This window comes from Thermothelomyces thermophilus, chromosome 7 (assembly GCF_000226095.1).
Source record: "Thermothelomyces thermophilus ATCC 42464 chromosome 7, complete sequence".
Classification (NCBI taxonomy): Eukaryota; Fungi; Ascomycota; class Sordariomycetes; order Sordariales; family Chaetomiaceae; genus Thermothelomyces; species Thermothelomyces thermophilus.
The window spans coordinates 2,408,632-2,427,465 of NC_016478.1; the positions used below are offsets into that span (position 1 = coordinate 2,408,632).

Below are 18,834 nucleotides of genomic sequence, written 5' to 3' on the forward strand. Positions count from 1 at the left end.
ACGAGCAGCGCACCAGCCATCTCGTCGCCCGGCTCACAGCCCGCATGCTTGGGAGGGGGCCGAGGCCCTCCCATTCGTCCGTCCACCCAGTTCCGGGCGGCAATACATGGTTTTTGTTCACCGGCTGCGCTTGCGGGCGCTTGTTTAAGCCACACTGCCCCTGCAGATTAGCCGCAGGCACCGATATGGTGTAAACTAGTGCGGGGCAGCTGGAGAGGGGCGGCCGCTTCGCAAGTGTGTATGTACATACATACATACATACATACATACAGGTAGGTACTCCGTAATCTACTGTGTATCTATGTGCGCAGTACTAGTACACGATGTACGGAATGCCTTACATACAATATTGTATTAGAAATCCGGATTCATACTCTGCAATGCGATTCGTATGTTCCGTACAGGACTTTGCGTCAGGTCACGAAGGAAGAATTTGGGCAAAATGCGGAATACTCTCAAGACCATTGGGCCATCAACCCGACGTTTTGGGCAGGCTATCCTTCCAAGCTCGCCCTAGCCCGCCCACTCTGCCACGCGAGGATTAGAGTCATGGAATAGACTTTGGCCAGTCGTGTTCGGCATTCCGTCTCCACTGTTGTCCCATCTTTTGTTTCTATTGTTTCTATTGTTGTTGTTATTGTTCTGGCCCGGGGTACAGTCGAGTGGTATGGAGGGGCGCGGTGGGGGTTGCGCCTACCCGAGATCAGGCTTCGTACAGTACCTCAGGAAGCCAAGTCCAGCGCAATATTTTTGGCGTCGGTGCATGGCCGTCCCCCCCCCCCCCAAAAAAAAAAACGCCCTTCTACATACGGAGTACACTAGCTTGTATGTACCCGGGCTGTATATACATGCACCAGCAAAGCATATGGTGATAGCGGGATCCAGGCAGCCAGGTTTCAACTCCAGGCTGTGCTCTGTACGTCGATATCTGAAACACCCGCGAATGCGGGGCAGCTCGCGAGAAGCCCCGCCGCCGTGGTGCATGCTGTTGGTAGGAATTGTACGGACCACTCTCCGCCTTCAGCCTTACGTGCGATGCCTGAAGTCTACTGTTGGTGGAACTTCAGCGCTGCCGGAGACCGGAAATCTCTTTAGTGATGCTCGGTGTTATGTGTCCATAGAGACAAAAATAGACATGTCATCGTAACGTGCCCCGTTGATCGGCTCTGCACATCGCTCCCCTCCCCAGCACCGGCACGCTGGGCTGTTGGTCTTGTCTTTGTCTTACCTCTTTCAGCTATGAGTGCAGGTCCTCGACAGCTATCGACAAAGTTTGACACGAAAATTCCAACCGAGAAGGTGCTGGAGTTGGGAAGGACGATGGTTGGTCGGGAAGACCTGAGTGACTGCCGACTGTGGCAGGCACTACCAACCACAGCGAGCCGATATGGATTTGAGGCGTCGGTTGGGTGTTTCCAAGATAGGAATAGCTTTCCCCGATGTGGCTTTTTCTCTGCACTGGAGAGCAATCGTGCCTCTGCAAGGCTGCCCGTGGACATGACAAAAAATAACAAATAGTGCCTGTACAGAGAGGAGTACTGTGTAGTGCCTGTCTGTACTACATATATGTATCTATCTACACAAATACCTTCAGGCATGTCCGCGAATACGTGTATACACCTCCTGGGCTTCTGCAAACAACTAGACTACACAACTGCTCGCACATTTGTCACGTTATCATGTTCATTTGTATGTAAATCAGCACTGTTTATGCCTGCTTTTCCAAAGAGACAAGGCAAGGCCACCCGCAAGAACCAACAAGAGGTGGGCCGTGCTGGCGGGCCGCTTCGACATTGTGCCTTCACTTAAGCGAGGGTGCTTGATCATGTGCACCCACACACTACGACACAGTACTGTGTACGCCCCAAGAGAGATCAGGTGTTCTGTACGGATTACTGCGATGCGAGCCCGGTCGAAAACTGCCGCTTTCGGCACTTCATCGTGAACACGGTGGCGACAGAGCGAACTGAGGACCCATGCGCCTTTGAGACGAACAAAAATGTCGACCATCACACGCAAGTGTTTACAAAACCATCGGCCCAGGATCAAGACTCGGGCTGTTCTTGGTAGAGGCAAACGAATGTACTGCCGAAGCACGAACATGGAGGAGCTAAATCCTCAGGTGCAACCGTTTCCTCGTGATTGCGAGTAGCAATGTTTCAGGAAAAAATCCTCATCATACCATCGGTCATCAGCCATATCTTCCGGCTGGCTCTTGCAGAAAACAGGAAAGAGAAATGAAGAGAGCAGGAAGAGACTTGTGTTGGTGACCATTTGGGATGGTTAGCCGCCCTCCAATCAACGTCGCAAGTCTAAATTTGGGCAAAATTCCCTCATTGTGTGGGTCGGTGGACGACGGGTTAACAAGGGTGCTGTTGTTGCTGTGCTTTTTGCCCTTCACCCCCTCCCCCGTTCAACGCTACACTAGCTTGAAGCAGTAGTTACTAGAGTATGTATATACATACATGGACACTAACTACGCTAGCGTAGTGTAGTGTAGCTTGTTTAGCGCGAGATAAACGCGATGGAATCCTTTCCAATCGGGAAGCTGGATGGCGCACACTTGATCGGCTGTTTCATGTCCACGCTACGGGCCTAGCTCCCGCCTGGCCCCGTGTGCGCTTTTCGGTGGATATCTCGCCCAACTTGCTCCAGATGCGTGCCTAGGCTGCGGCGTGTGTATGGCGCACTAGTGTAGGTACGCTCCCGTTTCTAGCGTTCGGCCATCGGCGGATGCTCTTCTTGTGTGGCTATGTTTGGCTCGAAGAGGGGTAAATACTTGGGAACACCGAGACCGTTCGATGCGGGGGGATGTGTTGCATTTGCGTACACAGTAGGCGCAGATCACTTGGTACGTGCGCACAGTACGGACTACACAGTACTACGTTGTATATTTGCAGCAAACGCGCTAGCTTGACGGGTGGAGCATAGACCAGTACCTTTATCATCGCTGATCAAACCAATCCAGTCTGCTGGTCTTTTTCAGAGTCGTCTGCTAGCCGGGCACGTCGTATCGTCATGCCTTCCACGTTGCGGCAACATGTCTCGTTTCGCGTGGGGCCGAGCTAGCGCAAGGAACTTGCTGAAGAGCTGCAGGATAGGCAACCAGCGCCTGGAGCCGGGCGACCCGGATCTCCGGTGCTGTTCGAGATGCGACTCGTCGTAGTTTCGTATTGTTTATTGTTTGAGCGAAGCGCCAAGTGCCAAGTGCTGACCTCATACACGACATGGTAAGGGGCCTTAGTTGGCTGCTCATAATGCTCACCCAATTGGGACTGTGAGCGCACCCAAAATTGGAGTCGAAGAAGGGTGGTCAGAGTAGGTTCTCTGGGCGGGTGCCTGAGTCAGGGACTGATTTCTCTTTCGGTCCCAATTCGGCCGACGCATGTTGGTGTACACTGCATTACTGCGGATGCTAAGCGAGCAATCCAATCCCCGCGACTTGACGAGAGCTATGGCACTCTGCCGCCGTCATCTCGGACCAGATGCGCGCCTGCAGCCTTTGCACGTGCGAGCATACTCGCGGTCGGGCGGGTAGACAAGGGAACTGGTGGGGCCCAGGATTCCAATGTGGATATCAATCGTTGCAGCACTGCGACGGTGTCGGCTCCACCTCCCTTCCGTGGGTAGGTTATCGACCGGCCAATCTTGAGGAAAGAGCACTTGCTGGCCCTAGGGTGGCATCAAGTGACCGGTCTTCCTCGTTCCTGGGAAACGCTGCATGCCGACAGGATGCCGCTCGTGCTGTAGTGTAGGATTTAGACTCCTGACACAAGCCGGGCATTGGTCGAAACTGCGATAGAGAAATGACGACAAGGTCTCTGCAGTCAGGGGACTAGCTGCCCAGAGCCATCTCTACCTTTGACTCCGTGAAGTCCCTTCGTTACAAGGACGTTGTGAGGCTACACGTTTTGTGAGTGCATAAAAATGTACTAGATATTGTATGTTCCGTATGGAGTACATTATACGTCGTGTCCTGCCTCCGCAGTACAGTACGTCGATCATAGCGAGTTACCCGCGCCGCAAAACAAAGCATCCCAGACAGTATACAAGGAACAAGCAAATTTGATTCTGACGGAAAGATGAGCGCTTTGGCCTGTGCACACAACCGGGGAAGCAGGGCGGGACGCGGAGTGCCAAGTGGGATCCACAAACTGTTGATCTTCGATGGATCTTCACGTGGCCCCTTGCAAAGATGCCAGGGATGGTCAAAACGAGCCCGACTGACCCGGTGGACAACGCCTGTCCTCATGACTCTTTGGTGCAAACCCTGGCAAACTGTCAGATACGGTAGAGAAATGTGTGCATGTAGGTAGGTAGGCTTGTATGTATGTACGGTACATGCATATGTTGCCCTCGCAGTATGAGACCACCTGTCTATTACTAATGGGTTCCTGACGCTCGCGAACCGAGACATCCACTGGAGTTGTCCGTTTCCTGTTTCGTACAACGGCGGCAATATCAGCGAGCGACGCTAATGGATCAACAACTACCGATTCCAATGGTGATACATACATGGGCTCTCATTCCCATGAGTGAGCCTTGAGGGATTCCTAACGTTTCAAGAGGGTGCCCATTTTTGGAATTCACCTCTTCAGCGTCTTTGCATCACCAAAGACCGGCTCCTTCGACACAAATAAATCCCGACGAGGCCTTGGCGCTGGATAGGGCGACCACTCATCACGGTTGCCAGCCCTGTCTGCTTGGCCCAACATCTGGCCCATTCCGCTCCAGCTCGGCAGCTCAGGGGCCGGCGCAGCAGACCGTACTCCCTAGTTGGGATTTTAGGTGTGCAGCGCCGCAAGAAGCCCTGAAGAGCCTTGTTGATTGCCGTGTTTCAGATTTACAGCTACAGATCTAGCCTCTGTTGGTACCTCCAGCTCTATCCGTGTGCGCATACACTACATGCTCGCTTTGCGGTGCTGGCTGAGTCTTAAGCCAGGTTGTGTTGTAATTCTGGGTGTGGGGGCCGGCGCTAGGTCGAGGAATGCGTTGCACACGGCCGAGTGTGCTTGGCTGACAGTGGGCTTTCGCAACTTCCGTTGATCAGCGGGCTCGCAAAGAAACTACAGTAATGGAAGCAAGACCATCACATCATCCAGACTTGTCTGGTTGCACCTTTGCAATTGTTTCCAGAGCAGGATGCCCGCGTTATTTGCGGTTTTGTGGAGAATGAGTCCCAAATGTCGCTGCCTGATGAGCACTGTAGTATCTCGAGGCTGTGATGGTGGGGCTTACTCATTACCGTTCAGGCCAATTCCGCGTTGTCATTGGTTAGGTCAACAGTCCCCCAGTTCCCCCATGCAGAATAAACTTACCAAGTAATCCGTACATAGTGTACATTCCATAGTACTGTATATAGTAAATACTCCGTACCTAGTGTACTACGTACGCAGTACACTAACATACATGGCGGTTTCTACGAATAACTCACACATGCACCATGTACTGTACATACCTTACACAAGAGAGACGACACACAGTCCCTGCACACACCAAGTCACAATGAGAGCAAAGCCTACAAACCCCACTAGCGCGCATTTCAGTTACCTATTCGCAGCAGGTAGTTTGGTGCAGGGATCATGCTTTGAAGTGGACAAGTTTGCCGCGGCGGAGAGCCAGTTCCAAGAACCGGGTCCAGGGACGGAACCGGCGGGGCAAACGGTACCGAGAGACCTAGACCCCACCCCTCGAAGGACACTACACTAGCCGTCCAGGTTAGGTTATCAGGTTGGAACATGCTACAAGGAGTCGAATGTTACAGGGCACAAAAAATATCTCAAAAAGTTGGAGTCATCGGCGGCCAAGCTGAATTAATGGGATTGATTCTCGACTATGAACATCACAGTGTTGAAACGGCACGGCGATGCTGAAAGAATTAACCTGCAGGCGGAGAATGAGCCAATCAGATAGCATAGCTTGACGACGCATACTAGGAAGAGCGATGGTGAACAGCCAGCGAAGCATTTTTGTAGATTGCGACCTTTCCTATCGCATCAAAACATCGCTGCCGTGAGACACCATTTCTACTGGGAGTATTTCGTAATACAAAAATATAAGAAATACTCAGGATGGTCGGTTTGCTTCCAGCGTTTTGGCCCCGAATGGAACGATCCGCCCGAGCATCGGGCCCGAGGAGCTGGGGGCCGCAGGGGCAGGGGAGCTGGGGGCCGCAAGGGCAGGGGAGCGGGGCGGGGAAAGGTCGCTTCGACCCGCCTGCGAGCAGCTGCTCAAGTTGACTGAGTAGTCAACAACCTCACTACTCTGTATTCGCGACGTCGCACTCATCTGCATCCATCAATCACAGAGCGAGCCGGTCGGACTCGAAGACTGCTTTCGCATCGCATGCAATCCCGCTGGAGACTGAGCCGGCAGGGTTCTCAATCGACCTTTCTTTGTCCTTGATGCGCCGTTTCAACGATTCTCGGGGTGGGCATCGCTCAACTGTGGACCGCTAGCCCGATCCGCACTGCATCGGCAGGAGCCTGGCACACAGTTCGATCGATTCTGGCGGGCCAAGCCACCCACAAGCGCGGCCAACAGGCGCAAGCGCTCGCCTCCCCCATACCAACGTTCTGGATGATCCTTCCCAGTTACAGCAGTGGTACCTCGGGTCACATCAAAAGCTGCGCGGCGAGAATCGTACCGGCTGTGTAGCGGCGTTTCCAAGTAGTACGGCCACCCCAACCGATGCAGCCAACCGCAGAGGCCAAGGTCTTCCGATTCCCGACCTACCTGTTTTCTTGTTCCTACAAGAAAAAAAGGTCATGTATGTACATACATAGACGAGTGTACAGCCAGAATAGAGGACCGTGAGAAAAAAGGTTCTCGTTTTGGAGACAAATCCAAGACTTTGAACCCGCATATAGTCATCACCATGTTCTGGTGTTGCAGACGGGCTCGAGTGCGAGCTTCGGAGCCGCGACTCTCCATCTCCACTGCTGTCAGGTCAGGGTAAGATTGTATGTACAGTATACATACATACTGTACAGAACCGTACGGTCCCGTAACCTTCAAGCGCACTAACTGGTGTCCTGTGACTGGTCAACAGCCTCGCCAACTTGGCGGACCCCGCAACGTACACTACTACTGCGAAGTGGAATTCGTACTCAGCGCGCAGTGAGGTAGGTGACCAACAAAGGAAGTCTTGCTCTCAGGAAACTCTCTCGCACCGGAAGGGACAAAGGGTTGCCCCACCCGAGCTGGAAACGGGACACAACGGCTCGAACCGGGGTGCTGTACACTACGCAGGGGTCTTGTTCCCCTGTCAAGAAAACCCTGGCTACTTTTAGACAACCCCTGCCCTTCTTGAGACAAGCTGTTCCCAAGGCGGAGTAGCGTTTCTATTTTTCATTTCACCTGGCTTTCCGTCTTGCACGCCCCTCTTTTTAAAATTCACACCCTCTGAGGCCCCAACACCTCCCGCACTAACCACATCGCGGGGTGCGACTGATTCCCACTTGACCAGATCCTTCCTCATCGGGCTGGTACTTTTCTAGCCTTGCTCTTCAGGGCAAGGTACGCTCCCACACACTAGCGCAGTTGCGTGGTGGTCGGTTGGTGCTGACCCTTGGCAATCACCGACCCCGGTCCCGGCCGCAGTCTCTTCGCTACATCCACACACACCACTGCCAAGGTGTGGTACAACTGCGTAGCGTAATGTCTTCCGCGCCCTAGCTTCGCACCCCCTTGTCCCCTGTCGAGCACGAGTGTGTCCCAAGATGCATCTCTCGACACTAGCCCCCAGGCGTTCAAGAGCGGGACTCGTTTGAGAGATAACTACCATTATTAGCCAGGCAGAAGTCTCCTTCTTTTACAAATCCAAATCTTATAAGAAACCCGGGGATGTCTGCCTTGCCAAACGCACCGATCCTTTCGCTCCCACAGCGCGCCTCACATCCGTCTCAAGTTGACGAGAGGGTTCTTCCTTCGAATCGCCTTGTATATGTTGCAGTGCTTCGCACACACCTGAAGAAAGGCCTCGACGACCACTTTGCCGGCCTTCTATAATATCTGGGCTGCCCGCCTCGTGGCTCTTCCAGCTTAGGACCTCGATACGCTTGACCACCACCAATCGGACCTCAGGCACACTCTCTTGGTTGACATCCATCCCCTGGTCACCGCAGTTGGGCGGACAACTTGACGGCCTTCTTTGCGGCACCGATCTTTTCTTACCCTCCCTCCCTCCTCCTCCTTTTTGAACTCGCGCGGGACCACCCCTCCTCCCTCTTCTCTTCCGGGCCGCCGGCCATTGTTGGAATAAATATCTCGAGCGTCCCCCAGCACTTCGCTCGCAACATTCACTTTCATCATGGAGCAGACACCGCCGCCATCACTGACAAGGTCGCCATCATCCCCTGCCAACACGTACTGCTCCTCGGAGAGGTCCTCGCTTGGCTACCCGTCGCCGGGCCTCGTGGAACAGCAATACAAGATCTCGTCCATGTATGGGGACCAGTCTTGCGTGACGCCACCCATGGACCCAGAGCTGTCTCTTCCGCCGCTCGACTCGATGGGCCACCCGGACTGGAACAACCCGACTGTGATCCATCCCATGTCGTCTGCGTCCGGCATGCCCAGCATCCTGTCGGCCGACTACGAGACGTTTAGCCACTACCCGTACAACCAGGAGGTCTACCAGGCGCACCCGACGAGCCAGCCGCCCTCGGTCCACGCCTCGACCCCTCCGCCTACCGGGTCGGCCCCGCGGTCTCCTGCGGGGCCGATGAGGACGCCGTACACACCGGCCACCTCCGTCCCCGTCCCCGCCCCCGCCCCCATGACCCCGAGAGTGAACATGGAGAGCGGTTCGGGCACTTCGGACTACAACAGCCAGAGCACCGAGGCGTCGCACTACCCTTCGCCGAGATCCATCCACACCCCGTACGCGTCCGACAGCGGGACATACACCAGTAGCACCTCAACCGCCGGTTACCTGTCCGACAGCGGGTCGACATGGCACAAGCCCGAGTACCACCAGCAGCCCATGGAGCCCGAGCACTTCTACCCGGGCCCGCCACCGCCGCCGCCGTCCGCCTTCTTGCACGACCCCAGGAGGCAGTTCCGGGTGGCGCGGCCTAAGCGGGCCCCGCGCCGCCTGACCACCAAGGAGGAGGCCAACTTCCAGTGCCAGGTCAAGGGGTGCGGCAAGCTGTTCAGCCGCAGCTACAACTTCAAGGCCCACATGGAGACCCACGACGAGAAGCGCGAGTACCCCTTCCCGTGCCAGGTCCCCGAGTGCACGAAGAAGTTTGTGCGCAAGACGGACCTCCAGCGCCACCACCAGAGCGTGCACCTCCGGGAGCGCACCCACAAGTGCGACTACTGCTCTCGCATGTTTGCGCGCAAGGATACTCTGAGGAGGTAAGGCTAATCTCTCTCTCTCTCTCTCTCTCTCTCTCTCTTTTTTTTTTTTTTTTTTTTTTTTTTTTTTTTTTTTTTTTTTTTTTTTTTTTTTTTCTTTTTTACGAATCAGGTCGAGAGAAAAAAAAACAGGGAGAACAGCTTTGCTAACCGGTGCTCTTTTTTTTCCCTCCTTCAACAGGCACATGGAAGATGGCTGCTCCAAGAGGTTCGACATCGGCACCATGGACGTCCGCGCCGACACCGCCTACGACAGCATGCACCACGGCGTCCGCCCCCCCATGGGCCCCTTGAGCCACATGATGCCTCCTCAGGGAGGCCTGCCGCCCATTGGCATCCCTCCCCTCTGCGGCCCCAGCCTTCTGAGCTCCATGCCCCCCTCGATGCGGCCCCGGGAACCCATCGCCGGGGGTGACCACTCTCAGGGGCACAACTGGGGGAGATGATTGGGATATATCTATATACGTATCTATTCTTTTCTTTCCCTTTTTTTTGTTTTTTTTTTTTAAAGGTCTTCCACATTCTCTGGGTAGATACCAAGGAGGCGTCGAGGACATCAAGACGGGTCATGAGGGTTTGGCTCTTTTTTTTTCTTCTTTTCTTTTTTTCAATTTCCTCGCACGCTCTGTATGAATAATGTACGCGATATGTGGGTAACAACGGATGGGCACGGAATTCGGTGTTTGGAGAGATACATCGGGAGGTACCGGATCAAGGCCACGCGACTTGGGAGGCAATGGGCGGCTTCGACATCTTCTGCAACGATTCTTCCTTTTTTATTTTTCTTATTTGTTCTCTTGTTCACCCTCATTGGTGGTTTGGAGAAGAATGGGGACACGATATCCCGTGTACGAAGTGTATTAAACAGTGTAAAACGGCGCCTGCTTCAATTCGACTGCCTCTTCAGAAAGAGAAAGCAGCCATCTTTCCTCGCATTATACCGTCCGGTTTCTCGAATGGTGACTTCTTAGCGCGCAACCCCTCATGACTGGTGATGGCCGGGCTGTCCCTGTCCTGTGCCGCAGCCTTCCCTTGCTTCTCCGCCGTCATCAACGGCCCAGCACCCGACGCTAATTTCGACTCCGCGCTTGGCAACGACTTGCAAGGTCCGGGCCCTGAACGCCCTCCCGCGATCATCAGCTACATTTACACTAGTGTCAGATAAAGCGACAGACAGTTTGTACGGATTACATACCTTGACATACACCGTCGCACTAATACAATGGTTCCTGGCACGAAACATTGCAGCAAACATGCTGGCGCGCCAACGCGCCAACGCTTTCGTTCGCTTTCATTCCGCTCCCCTCCCCGCTCTTCGCACCAGAATTCCGCTATTTTTTTTTTTCTTCAGAGACGACCGACTTTGCTGGAAGTCAGGGCGGCAACTGCAAGTGCCAAGAGAGCCAAGGGCAAGGCATCCCGTCAATGCCAAGCAAACCTCGTCAGGGAAGTTGCGCCCCTCTCATTGTGCCCCCCCACCTCCTTCTTCCCTACTGTGTAATCCATGACTGCCAGACTGCCAGCTGCAAAGAACTTGCCGCTTCCACCCATTATTACTGCGCGTCGCCCTGTCGCTCCTTCCAAATGCTGCTGTCAGCCTGAGCGCTGTGCACTGTACGGATGATTACTACCTACTTGCTCATCGTGTCTCGGTCAACTGAATAAGTTCTCTCTGACTGCAGGACGATTGGCATCGCTGACGGAAATGAATGCACTGTAGTCGACATCTGGGGGCGAAGCCTGCTCACTCGGAAAGCGGCTGACCCGGCCACGCAGCCAATCTTAGCGACAAACCTACACGATTGGATCACAGGACACGACGCTCAAATCATTGCGTCCACCACGCAGAATCCGTACTTGGTAGTGGAAAAAAGGGATGCTGCCCCGATAAGGTAGGTTCCATTGCGCACCACGCTCGTAGGGCTGGCGGATGCACTAACACACCACCGCGTTCATCATCCACTCAGCTGCCGTCTTCCAGTACTTCCTACATAGTACTACGAGCCCAAGAGAGTAAGCCTTACGGCGTCCGACGTAGCACGGCAGCAAGCCGGTCCTACCCTCTCGCTCTTCGAATTTTGGGGAAAGGGAGGGGGAGTGCGGACGATTGTCTTTGTGCGATTTCTACTTCTATCCTCGGCTTTCGACACACCCCCTCTCTGATCGGGATGCCTGCGTGACGAATCTTTTTCCTTTTTTTCCCTCTCTCACGGGCGTACGTAGTACAACAGAGGATGGTAGCGGTGGGGCACCATCCTCATCGGTCGGCCACCTCCAAGACCTCGACTCCCCACTACTCCGTAGCTGCAGGCTGTAATCTCGGCAGGGCTGTGTGGGGTGCGCAGAAAGCTTTTGTTCGCGATTCTCTTCTGCGTGGTGGGGAAGCGCTTCTCCAACCGGCCGACGAAACGAAGGCTCATGGTTCGATATGGCCTCACTAACAAGTGACAGATGAAGACTCGCGAATTCTTCCGTATTGCGGCGTGAAGCACTGGTGCACGCTTCGCTAATACGAATTATGGTTAGTTAGTGGAGAGCACCAAGCGATTCCTTCTTTCGTGCACCTGCTAATAAGTACATACCACGCTAGGGATAACGGACAGATCTCTCCGTCGTGCCTGCTCGAGGAGGAAGCCAATCACCAACCAGCGCCCAGGATCTGGCAAACATCGCTGCCATTTGCTTTGCCCAATCGGGCATTATCGGGCCACCGGATTGCGAAAATGGGCTTGGGGCATGGCTCAGGGGGGACTACACTACACTAATGTCCTGGCTCTGTCGAGGCCTCTCCCTAGTGTAGTTGGATATTGATCCGTACACTACGGAGTACACTCTACGGATTACTAGGTCAAGACTCAACGGGTCGTTAAGGCAGGGGATGAGGCAGATCGTCAGTGTGCCGCCCCCAAACTTTTTGATAGGGCGCCCGTCATCGACGCACATGCGTTGACGAGGCGGAACGGGCTGCCGCGCCTCCGGCATCCTTGGAGTCCCAGGCGTCAGCAGCCTCGTGGGTTGACGAGAGAAGGATCCCGTTCCGGATTAGTGTAGTCCGGGAACGCGCGTCCTGCATGGACACGAAATGTCGGCGACTGGTCCAACAGCCGCCGGGAACTTCTCGAGGTTGCAGGGCACCGCACGGCTATTCGGCTAACTTAACTGCGAAGCTATCCCCAACAAGCAACGTGACGGGTTGACGTTGCGTACTTGCAACATACACGGCTTATCTCAATCTGGGTTAGAGCATCCTCCGTGGCGAAACCCAGATCAACAGACCGACTCGGCGAAACTGGTATGTACTTTACATATGTGCATACTATTATACTCCTCCGAAAAGTTACAAACGTACACCGTCACTAGTGCTTAGTGGTATGGAGTACGCAATGCAAGGTCAAGGATCGCAGCAGTTCCGTCGACTCTCCAAAGACCCCCGGCTCGCTGGCGGCTGTTGGTCCAGGCGCGGCAAGGCAGCGAGACGGATTTAACCTGGCTTTGGCTGTTGTGTGTGGGGCAGGACGAGGGAGCATTGAAGGATCTGGCAGGCCCAACAAGTGCAACCCTGTCACAGAACATCAGGGAGCATTGCGGCTGCTGTGTGATCACCCAAACGCTCACCATTGAGCATGGTCATGCGATGTTGTCTCCAGGGTCCGGTAACACCTCCCTACACACTACGTACACCACACACTAGTGTATACGCTAGTGTAGTGTAGTGTGCGTTCTCTATACACTACTGGATCCCTTGTTTCTGCCTCCCCGGAAAAGCTTGATCTTCCACGTGCGCGCCCTCGACGCTGGTATCAAGGAGCCCAGTCATGCGGCGCAGTACGTTCGTACATGCACTAGATAGATTATCGTTGCGGCGGCGGCTAGAGGCGCGCCCTCGCGGCGCTGCGTAACTGCCGGCCCGCCGCCGTCTTTTGCATCGACTGTTATGCAGTTGGCTGTCGCTACCGCTTCTGCCGCTGCCGCTGCCGCTATAGCCGCATGCCCTGGGAACGGCCAACGATTGTGTCTCAACGCCCAGTCCGGTCGTTCCGCGAACCCAGATAGAGGACGAGAGAGAGAGAGAGAAGAAGATGCCAAGCGCCATCCAACATGGGTTGAATTTCCAACTGCACAAGTCCCCTGCTTAGGTGAGACCAAGGCTATGAGCGGCTCGTGGCCGTCTCTCCGGCAAAGTCGCGTCGCGATTTGTTTCCATTTTGTAATATTTTTTCTGTTTTCTTTCTGCTTTTTTTTCCGTTGAAGCCGGCAGCTATTCTACCGGCTCGGTTGATGCTCATCCGTCACTTTGGCAGCATTCATATACAATGGACACTACGTAGTCCACCACTTGTATTCCGCACACACCCTTGAGATATCCAAACCAAGGAGTGTGGATCCGCAGATCTATATTTGCCAGGGGCGTTCCTCAAGAAAGGTCCTTGGCGGCCAGGATTGCATTTGCAAAGCATTCCCATCCTATCCGCCCATGTGGCGTGCGGATCACCAACGCAGAACCGTTGTTCTGCCCCGCTTAATAATAATCCGTGATCCTGGCAAACGTTGATGAGCCGATCCGCCTCACGTAATCCGCACACCACACTAGGTACTATACTAGTAAGGACGGAGGAGTATGAAGCTGACCGGTCCTGCGTCTCGCTTGGAAGCAACACGGCGGGATTCTCATTAAGCTTTTAGCACAGACCCAACAAGGGGGGTGGGCGACAGCCGGAAGCCAGTGGAAAGCGGAGGTGTGTTAAGTGTATGTATTCCGTCCTTGCAAATACACTACGCTACTACAGTACGGAGTAGTGTAGTGTATCCGTAATGTAACATAGTAGTGTAGTGTAGTGTAGTGTAGTCAACCCCTGGCGCCGGTTCTCTCTGCCCTTCCCCCCGGCCTTTCTTGCCTTGCCTTGGCGAGATAGTGTACGGATTACACTATTATTACCCCTGGACCTTGGGCCCATGTCCCCGGCTTCTCGCGGTAAGCCACATCCCCCCTCCCTTTCTCCGTCGCCTACCTCCTCGGGAATCGGGCATCCTTTCACCGGGTCCGTCGGGGTAAAGTGGAACGTTGAGGACCCGAGAGGTCAGGGGTAGCAAATAACGACCTCAATGTTCTGGGGACCCCGCGTGATACTGTACATACATACAAGTCCCAGAGCGCACAATTAGCCTATGCTACAGTGAACTATATACACAGCAAAGTGAATATGCATGTATGTACATACCTATATATGTACGTACATAATAGGGTATATCATCTTATCTATCGAGCTTATCGATGAGCAAGACAAGGTAAGGTATGTACCTAAGAGTAGGTAACTAACTCCTCGGTGGATGGAAGGGAGGGATGGAGGGAAGGGGGGGTAACTGACTGTCCTGGGCCTACAGTAAGGTACACTAAGGTAGTGCAGTACTTCGTACATACAGGTCCGGCGACAACCCGAAACGGGGTGTTGTAGGGTAAGGGAAGGGAGCATCAGGAACAGGGAAATCAGCCAAGACGGGCCCCCCCTTTCTGTCTGTCCTCTCTGCCAGTCTGTCTTTGACACATCAGGAGAACTATGCAAGGGAGGCGCGCTCAAAGACTGCAGGTTTGCCGCCGCTCCTGTTTACTCGCAGGGCGTGGGGTGTCACCGATAGCTCTTTTGCGTGGGGGCAGGAGGGCGAATTATTCCCCCAACCCCTACAGATTATCTCCTCTTTTGGGCGTGCTTATCCTTTCTGGGTATCAGATAGATGGTGGCGCGAAAGCCAAGAGTGCTCTTCACATGCTCCCAAAGGCAAAATATCTCGCTCGTTAAGTGACAAGAAAAATGCTTACTCGCGGGGCCTGCAGGGTATCGGAGTCGGAACCCTAGGAAGAACAACTGCTTCCTCGGCAACAAACATGCCATTGGTATGCACGAAGCTGGGGGTGGCTAGAGTCGGAGTGATAGGGATGCCAAAACAACGCAGAGGAGTCGGGTGGAAAGAGAGCGAGAGAATCAGGGGTCGTATACAACACTGCTGATAGGGTCTGTTTCTATTTCGCATGCCGCTTGTCCCGTGCTGGCAACAACCCCCTCCCTGACAAAGAAGAAGGAAAAGAAAAGTAGAAGAAAGAGAAGAAGGACGCCGAATGACTGATTTGACGGTACCGAGGTTCGTCTCGCATGGGCATGGGCATGGGCATGGCATGGCGTGCACGACGGATTGGATGGGAATTAGGAATTGAGGCTTTACCTGCGGTCGCTCCCGTTGCTGTGCCGTCGTTTCCCGCGCCCCTTGCTCGTCACCCCGCAGATCCGGAAGCATGAGATGCGCATCGAAGGATTCAAGGTGTGGTAAGGACGCTAATGTGTATGTATGTAGCTGACGGGTGCCTTCCCTCGATGCCACAGCGTCATTTCGAGTGTGAACGGCGGCCTCGAATCGCGTCAGTGCCAGGACGGCCGAGCATATGCTGTTGCATCGAGGCGAGATGCCGAGTTCCCCGATTCACCGCGAGTTGAGTCCTTGTTGCTTGCCGCGAGGTATCATCCTCCTCATCATCATCACCCCTATCATTCACCGAGAATTAAGCATACATCACCCAAGAAAAACCTCTCAACGACACCTGTTGATGTAGGGTTCCTATTCAGGTTCATCCATCAGAAAAGGGTCCGGGTGCTGATAAGCATAAAATAAGGAAAAAAAAAGCAAGCTCCTTAGCAATGTCACTAGCCATCAAGGTGCCCTTCGTTTCGGGGCCGCTATGGTAACATTCCTGCAAGGCGCATAGGAAGGGATTCCCGGATGCTCTAGTCCCTTCAAATCCCTTCAAACACCAGGAGCACCATGACTGATGTAGGTTATTCCGGAGCAGGGGTTTGGACCGACTCAAGAACCAGTCCGAAGACCACCAAGACGGCTATCAGTCGCACCCCGCTGAACACTCAGTAGGTAGTCGATAATACCCTAGCGGAGCTTTCGGCGTTATTGCGTAACAGTGCTTGCTGGTTGGGCCATTCCCATAGAGCGTCCCCATCCAAATGAGCGAGTCTTCGGGAATCAGGGACGGCGTTTTCGGGGCCTTTGGACTTGACGGGAAGGATGGGGGGCTGCACAAAACGTTCCTTGGCGAGACCGACGCCTTAAGCATGTGCTTGATCCTTCCGCGCAAAAGAACAACGCATGGAGCATCTCACTCGACCGCCTGTTTCCCCCACCCCCCACCCTCGCCCCTCGGGGCAAGCCAGAGAAGCGCGAAACCCTGATTGCGCATCAGCCCCTGGACATCCACCCAGAGCAAATCATTGGATATCCGTAACGCGTACCGGACGGGTTCTGCCGACCAGAGCCGCTTTCGACCACTTGCACGCGTCGGAACCGTCAGTGTTCGGACAAGGGAGGGCTGGAAGGCCGCATCTCGCCATTTTTTTTTCCCTTTCCTTTTCTTTAAAGCCGGGAGTCGGAGAGCACGACGGCGTACTGCCCTATCTCAGAAGGGATGGATAAACGCCGACGGGGTTCGTAACACGAGCTGAAGCCGTTGGATGGTACTCCGGGCCCGAAATGCCTGTTTGATTACAGAGAACCATACATGTACAGTGATAGGTTGCAGACTGCTCTGCTTCTTCCCTCCGCCAAAACGGCCTCCGCCGAAGTTGTGTGGCTCACATCGGGATGCTTTTCGCCTGCGTCCAAAAGTTCTCCATCTTCCGCTGGGAGAGGAACTCCCGCGCCTCGGCGTCCGTCTCGCACACCTTGCTCCCCCACTTCTTGAAGGCGGGCGCCTTGGTCTCGCCCTCGAACACCAGCACGCACTTGTTGGCCGACAGGTCCTTGAGCTGGCCGTTCTCGTCCTCGCTCTTGAGCCAGTCGCGCCCCGCGGCGGGGCCGCCGGCGGAGGCGGCGTCCCTGTCGCGCGGCGGCAGCGACTCGGTCCAGTCGATGCGGCGCAGCATGAGCTTCTTGTAGTTGTTGACGCTGTGCTCGCCGCCCTCGACGATGACGAGGCTGAACTTGGGGTGCATGATGCAGACCCCGCCGAGGCCGTTCTGCGTCGCGTTGATGTTGATCTTGTAGCGGTGCTGCCCGTTGACGAGGCTGCCGATCTTGAACACGGCGACGTGGATCCCCTTGGCCGCGTCCTTGGCCTGGTTCGCCGCGATCTTCTCGTGCCGCTGCTCCTTGGTCAGCTTGCGCTCCTCGTTGGCCTGCATGTGCTTGTTGTAGCGCTCCGCGATCTCGCGGTTGACCCGCGCCTCGACCGCCGTCGGGTCCTTGACCGCCTCCTCGCCCAGGACGCGCATCAGGTTCGACTTCTTGACTTTGGGCGGCGGGGCCGGCTCGAGCCCCAGCCGGATCTTGGCCTGCTTCTCCTTGAGCTCCATCATGCGCCGCTGCCGGCGGAGCTTCTGCTGCTCCTTGGGCGTCAGGTACATGGGCTTGGGTTCGGGCGCCAGCTTGTCCTGCGGCGGCTCGATCGCGACGGGGTGCTGGATGTACACCGTGATGATGCTGTCCGAGGTCGAGAGCTTGATCGACTCCGGAATGTTGCTGTAGTCTTTCCCGTCCACGAGCCCCTCGTCCCACCATTCCAGATCCGGAGGCGCCTCGACCACGAACGCCTTCTCGGCCGCCCGGTCCTCCTCCAGCCCCGCCTTGCGAGCCTGCTCGGCGATCCTCTTCTTCATCTCCTCCAGCGCCGCCTGCCTGCGCAGCGCGTTCGCCTGCTGGATGTATTTCCCCTTTTGGTTGAAGATGAGCTGTCTCGGCTCTCTCGCCTTGCCCGCAGGGGCGCTGCCCGTGTCGAGATACGGGTTCGTTCGTTGGCCATCTTGCGTCGTCGCCGAGAGACCTGCTGGCCTCCCCTTGGCCGTTTTTGCAGTATCTGCTGTTGTTGGTCGCTGGCCCAGCGCGCTCCTGAGAGAATCGCCCGGCTTGAGGGGGGCGTTGAGGTCGGCGAGGGCGGGGTGGAGAGGCGTGTTGAGGCCACCCTTGGCCTTCGCGCTGCCAACCGCGGCAGCCACACGAGCCTTGAGCGCCGCCAGGCGGTCGGCTGCCGACTCGGGCTTCTGTATTCTCGACGAGGCATCATGGCGGGGGCCAAGTCCGCCGGACTGTGCGTTTCGATCCATCGCTGGGGTTGGCGTCGGCCCTAACTCTCGGTCTCGCCAGTCTTGAGCTGCGCCGCGGCGGACGGCGATTTAAAACGAAGCGCGAGGATGCAAACCCCCGCGGTGCTTTTGATAATTAATAGTCTCTCCGGGTTTGGGAAATGACGGTCGCAAGCCTCAATTTGGTACTGTTGTGGTGTTGGTGTGTACTTAGGAGGGGATGGACGTGACAATAACCTTGGGAAGTTTGGTCTGCAAGATCACTACGCAGAACGGATACCCACTGTGCAAGGTCCCGTTCCGCACCAAGCCTGGAGCTCAAAGGCACCAAGGCGACTGGTTGCCCCACGCCAGTGCAGCTGTGGGGTTTTGCCTGGTTTGACCGCCAAAAAATATT

General features: G+C 55.2%; 2 protein-coding genes across 2 annotated transcripts; one reads left to right on the forward strand and one right to left on the reverse strand.

Annotated features, from left to right (window-relative positions):
- The first annotated feature begins 8,049 nt into the window (after positions 1-8,049).
- On the forward strand, positions 8,050-9,901 carry MYCTH_2312442 (uncharacterized protein). Its single transcript, XM_003667029.1, has 2 exons — positions 8,050-9,363; positions 9,545-9,901. Exons 1-2 carry the CDS (start codon positions 8,312-8,314, stop codon positions 9,807-9,809), a joined length of 1,317 nt encoding a protein of 438 aa, XP_003667077.1. The 5' UTR covers positions 8,050-8,311; the 3' UTR covers positions 9,810-9,901.
- A 6,773-nt stretch (positions 9,902-16,674) lies between these two features.
- Positions 16,675-18,528, reverse strand: MYCTH_2312445 (uncharacterized protein). The gene has a single exon (XM_003667030.1). It carries the CDS (start codon positions 18,456-18,458, stop codon positions 16,992-16,994), a length of 1,467 nt encoding a protein of 488 aa, XP_003667078.1. The 5' UTR covers positions 18,459-18,528; the 3' UTR covers positions 16,675-16,991.
- Positions 18,529-18,834: the final 306 nt, after the last annotated feature.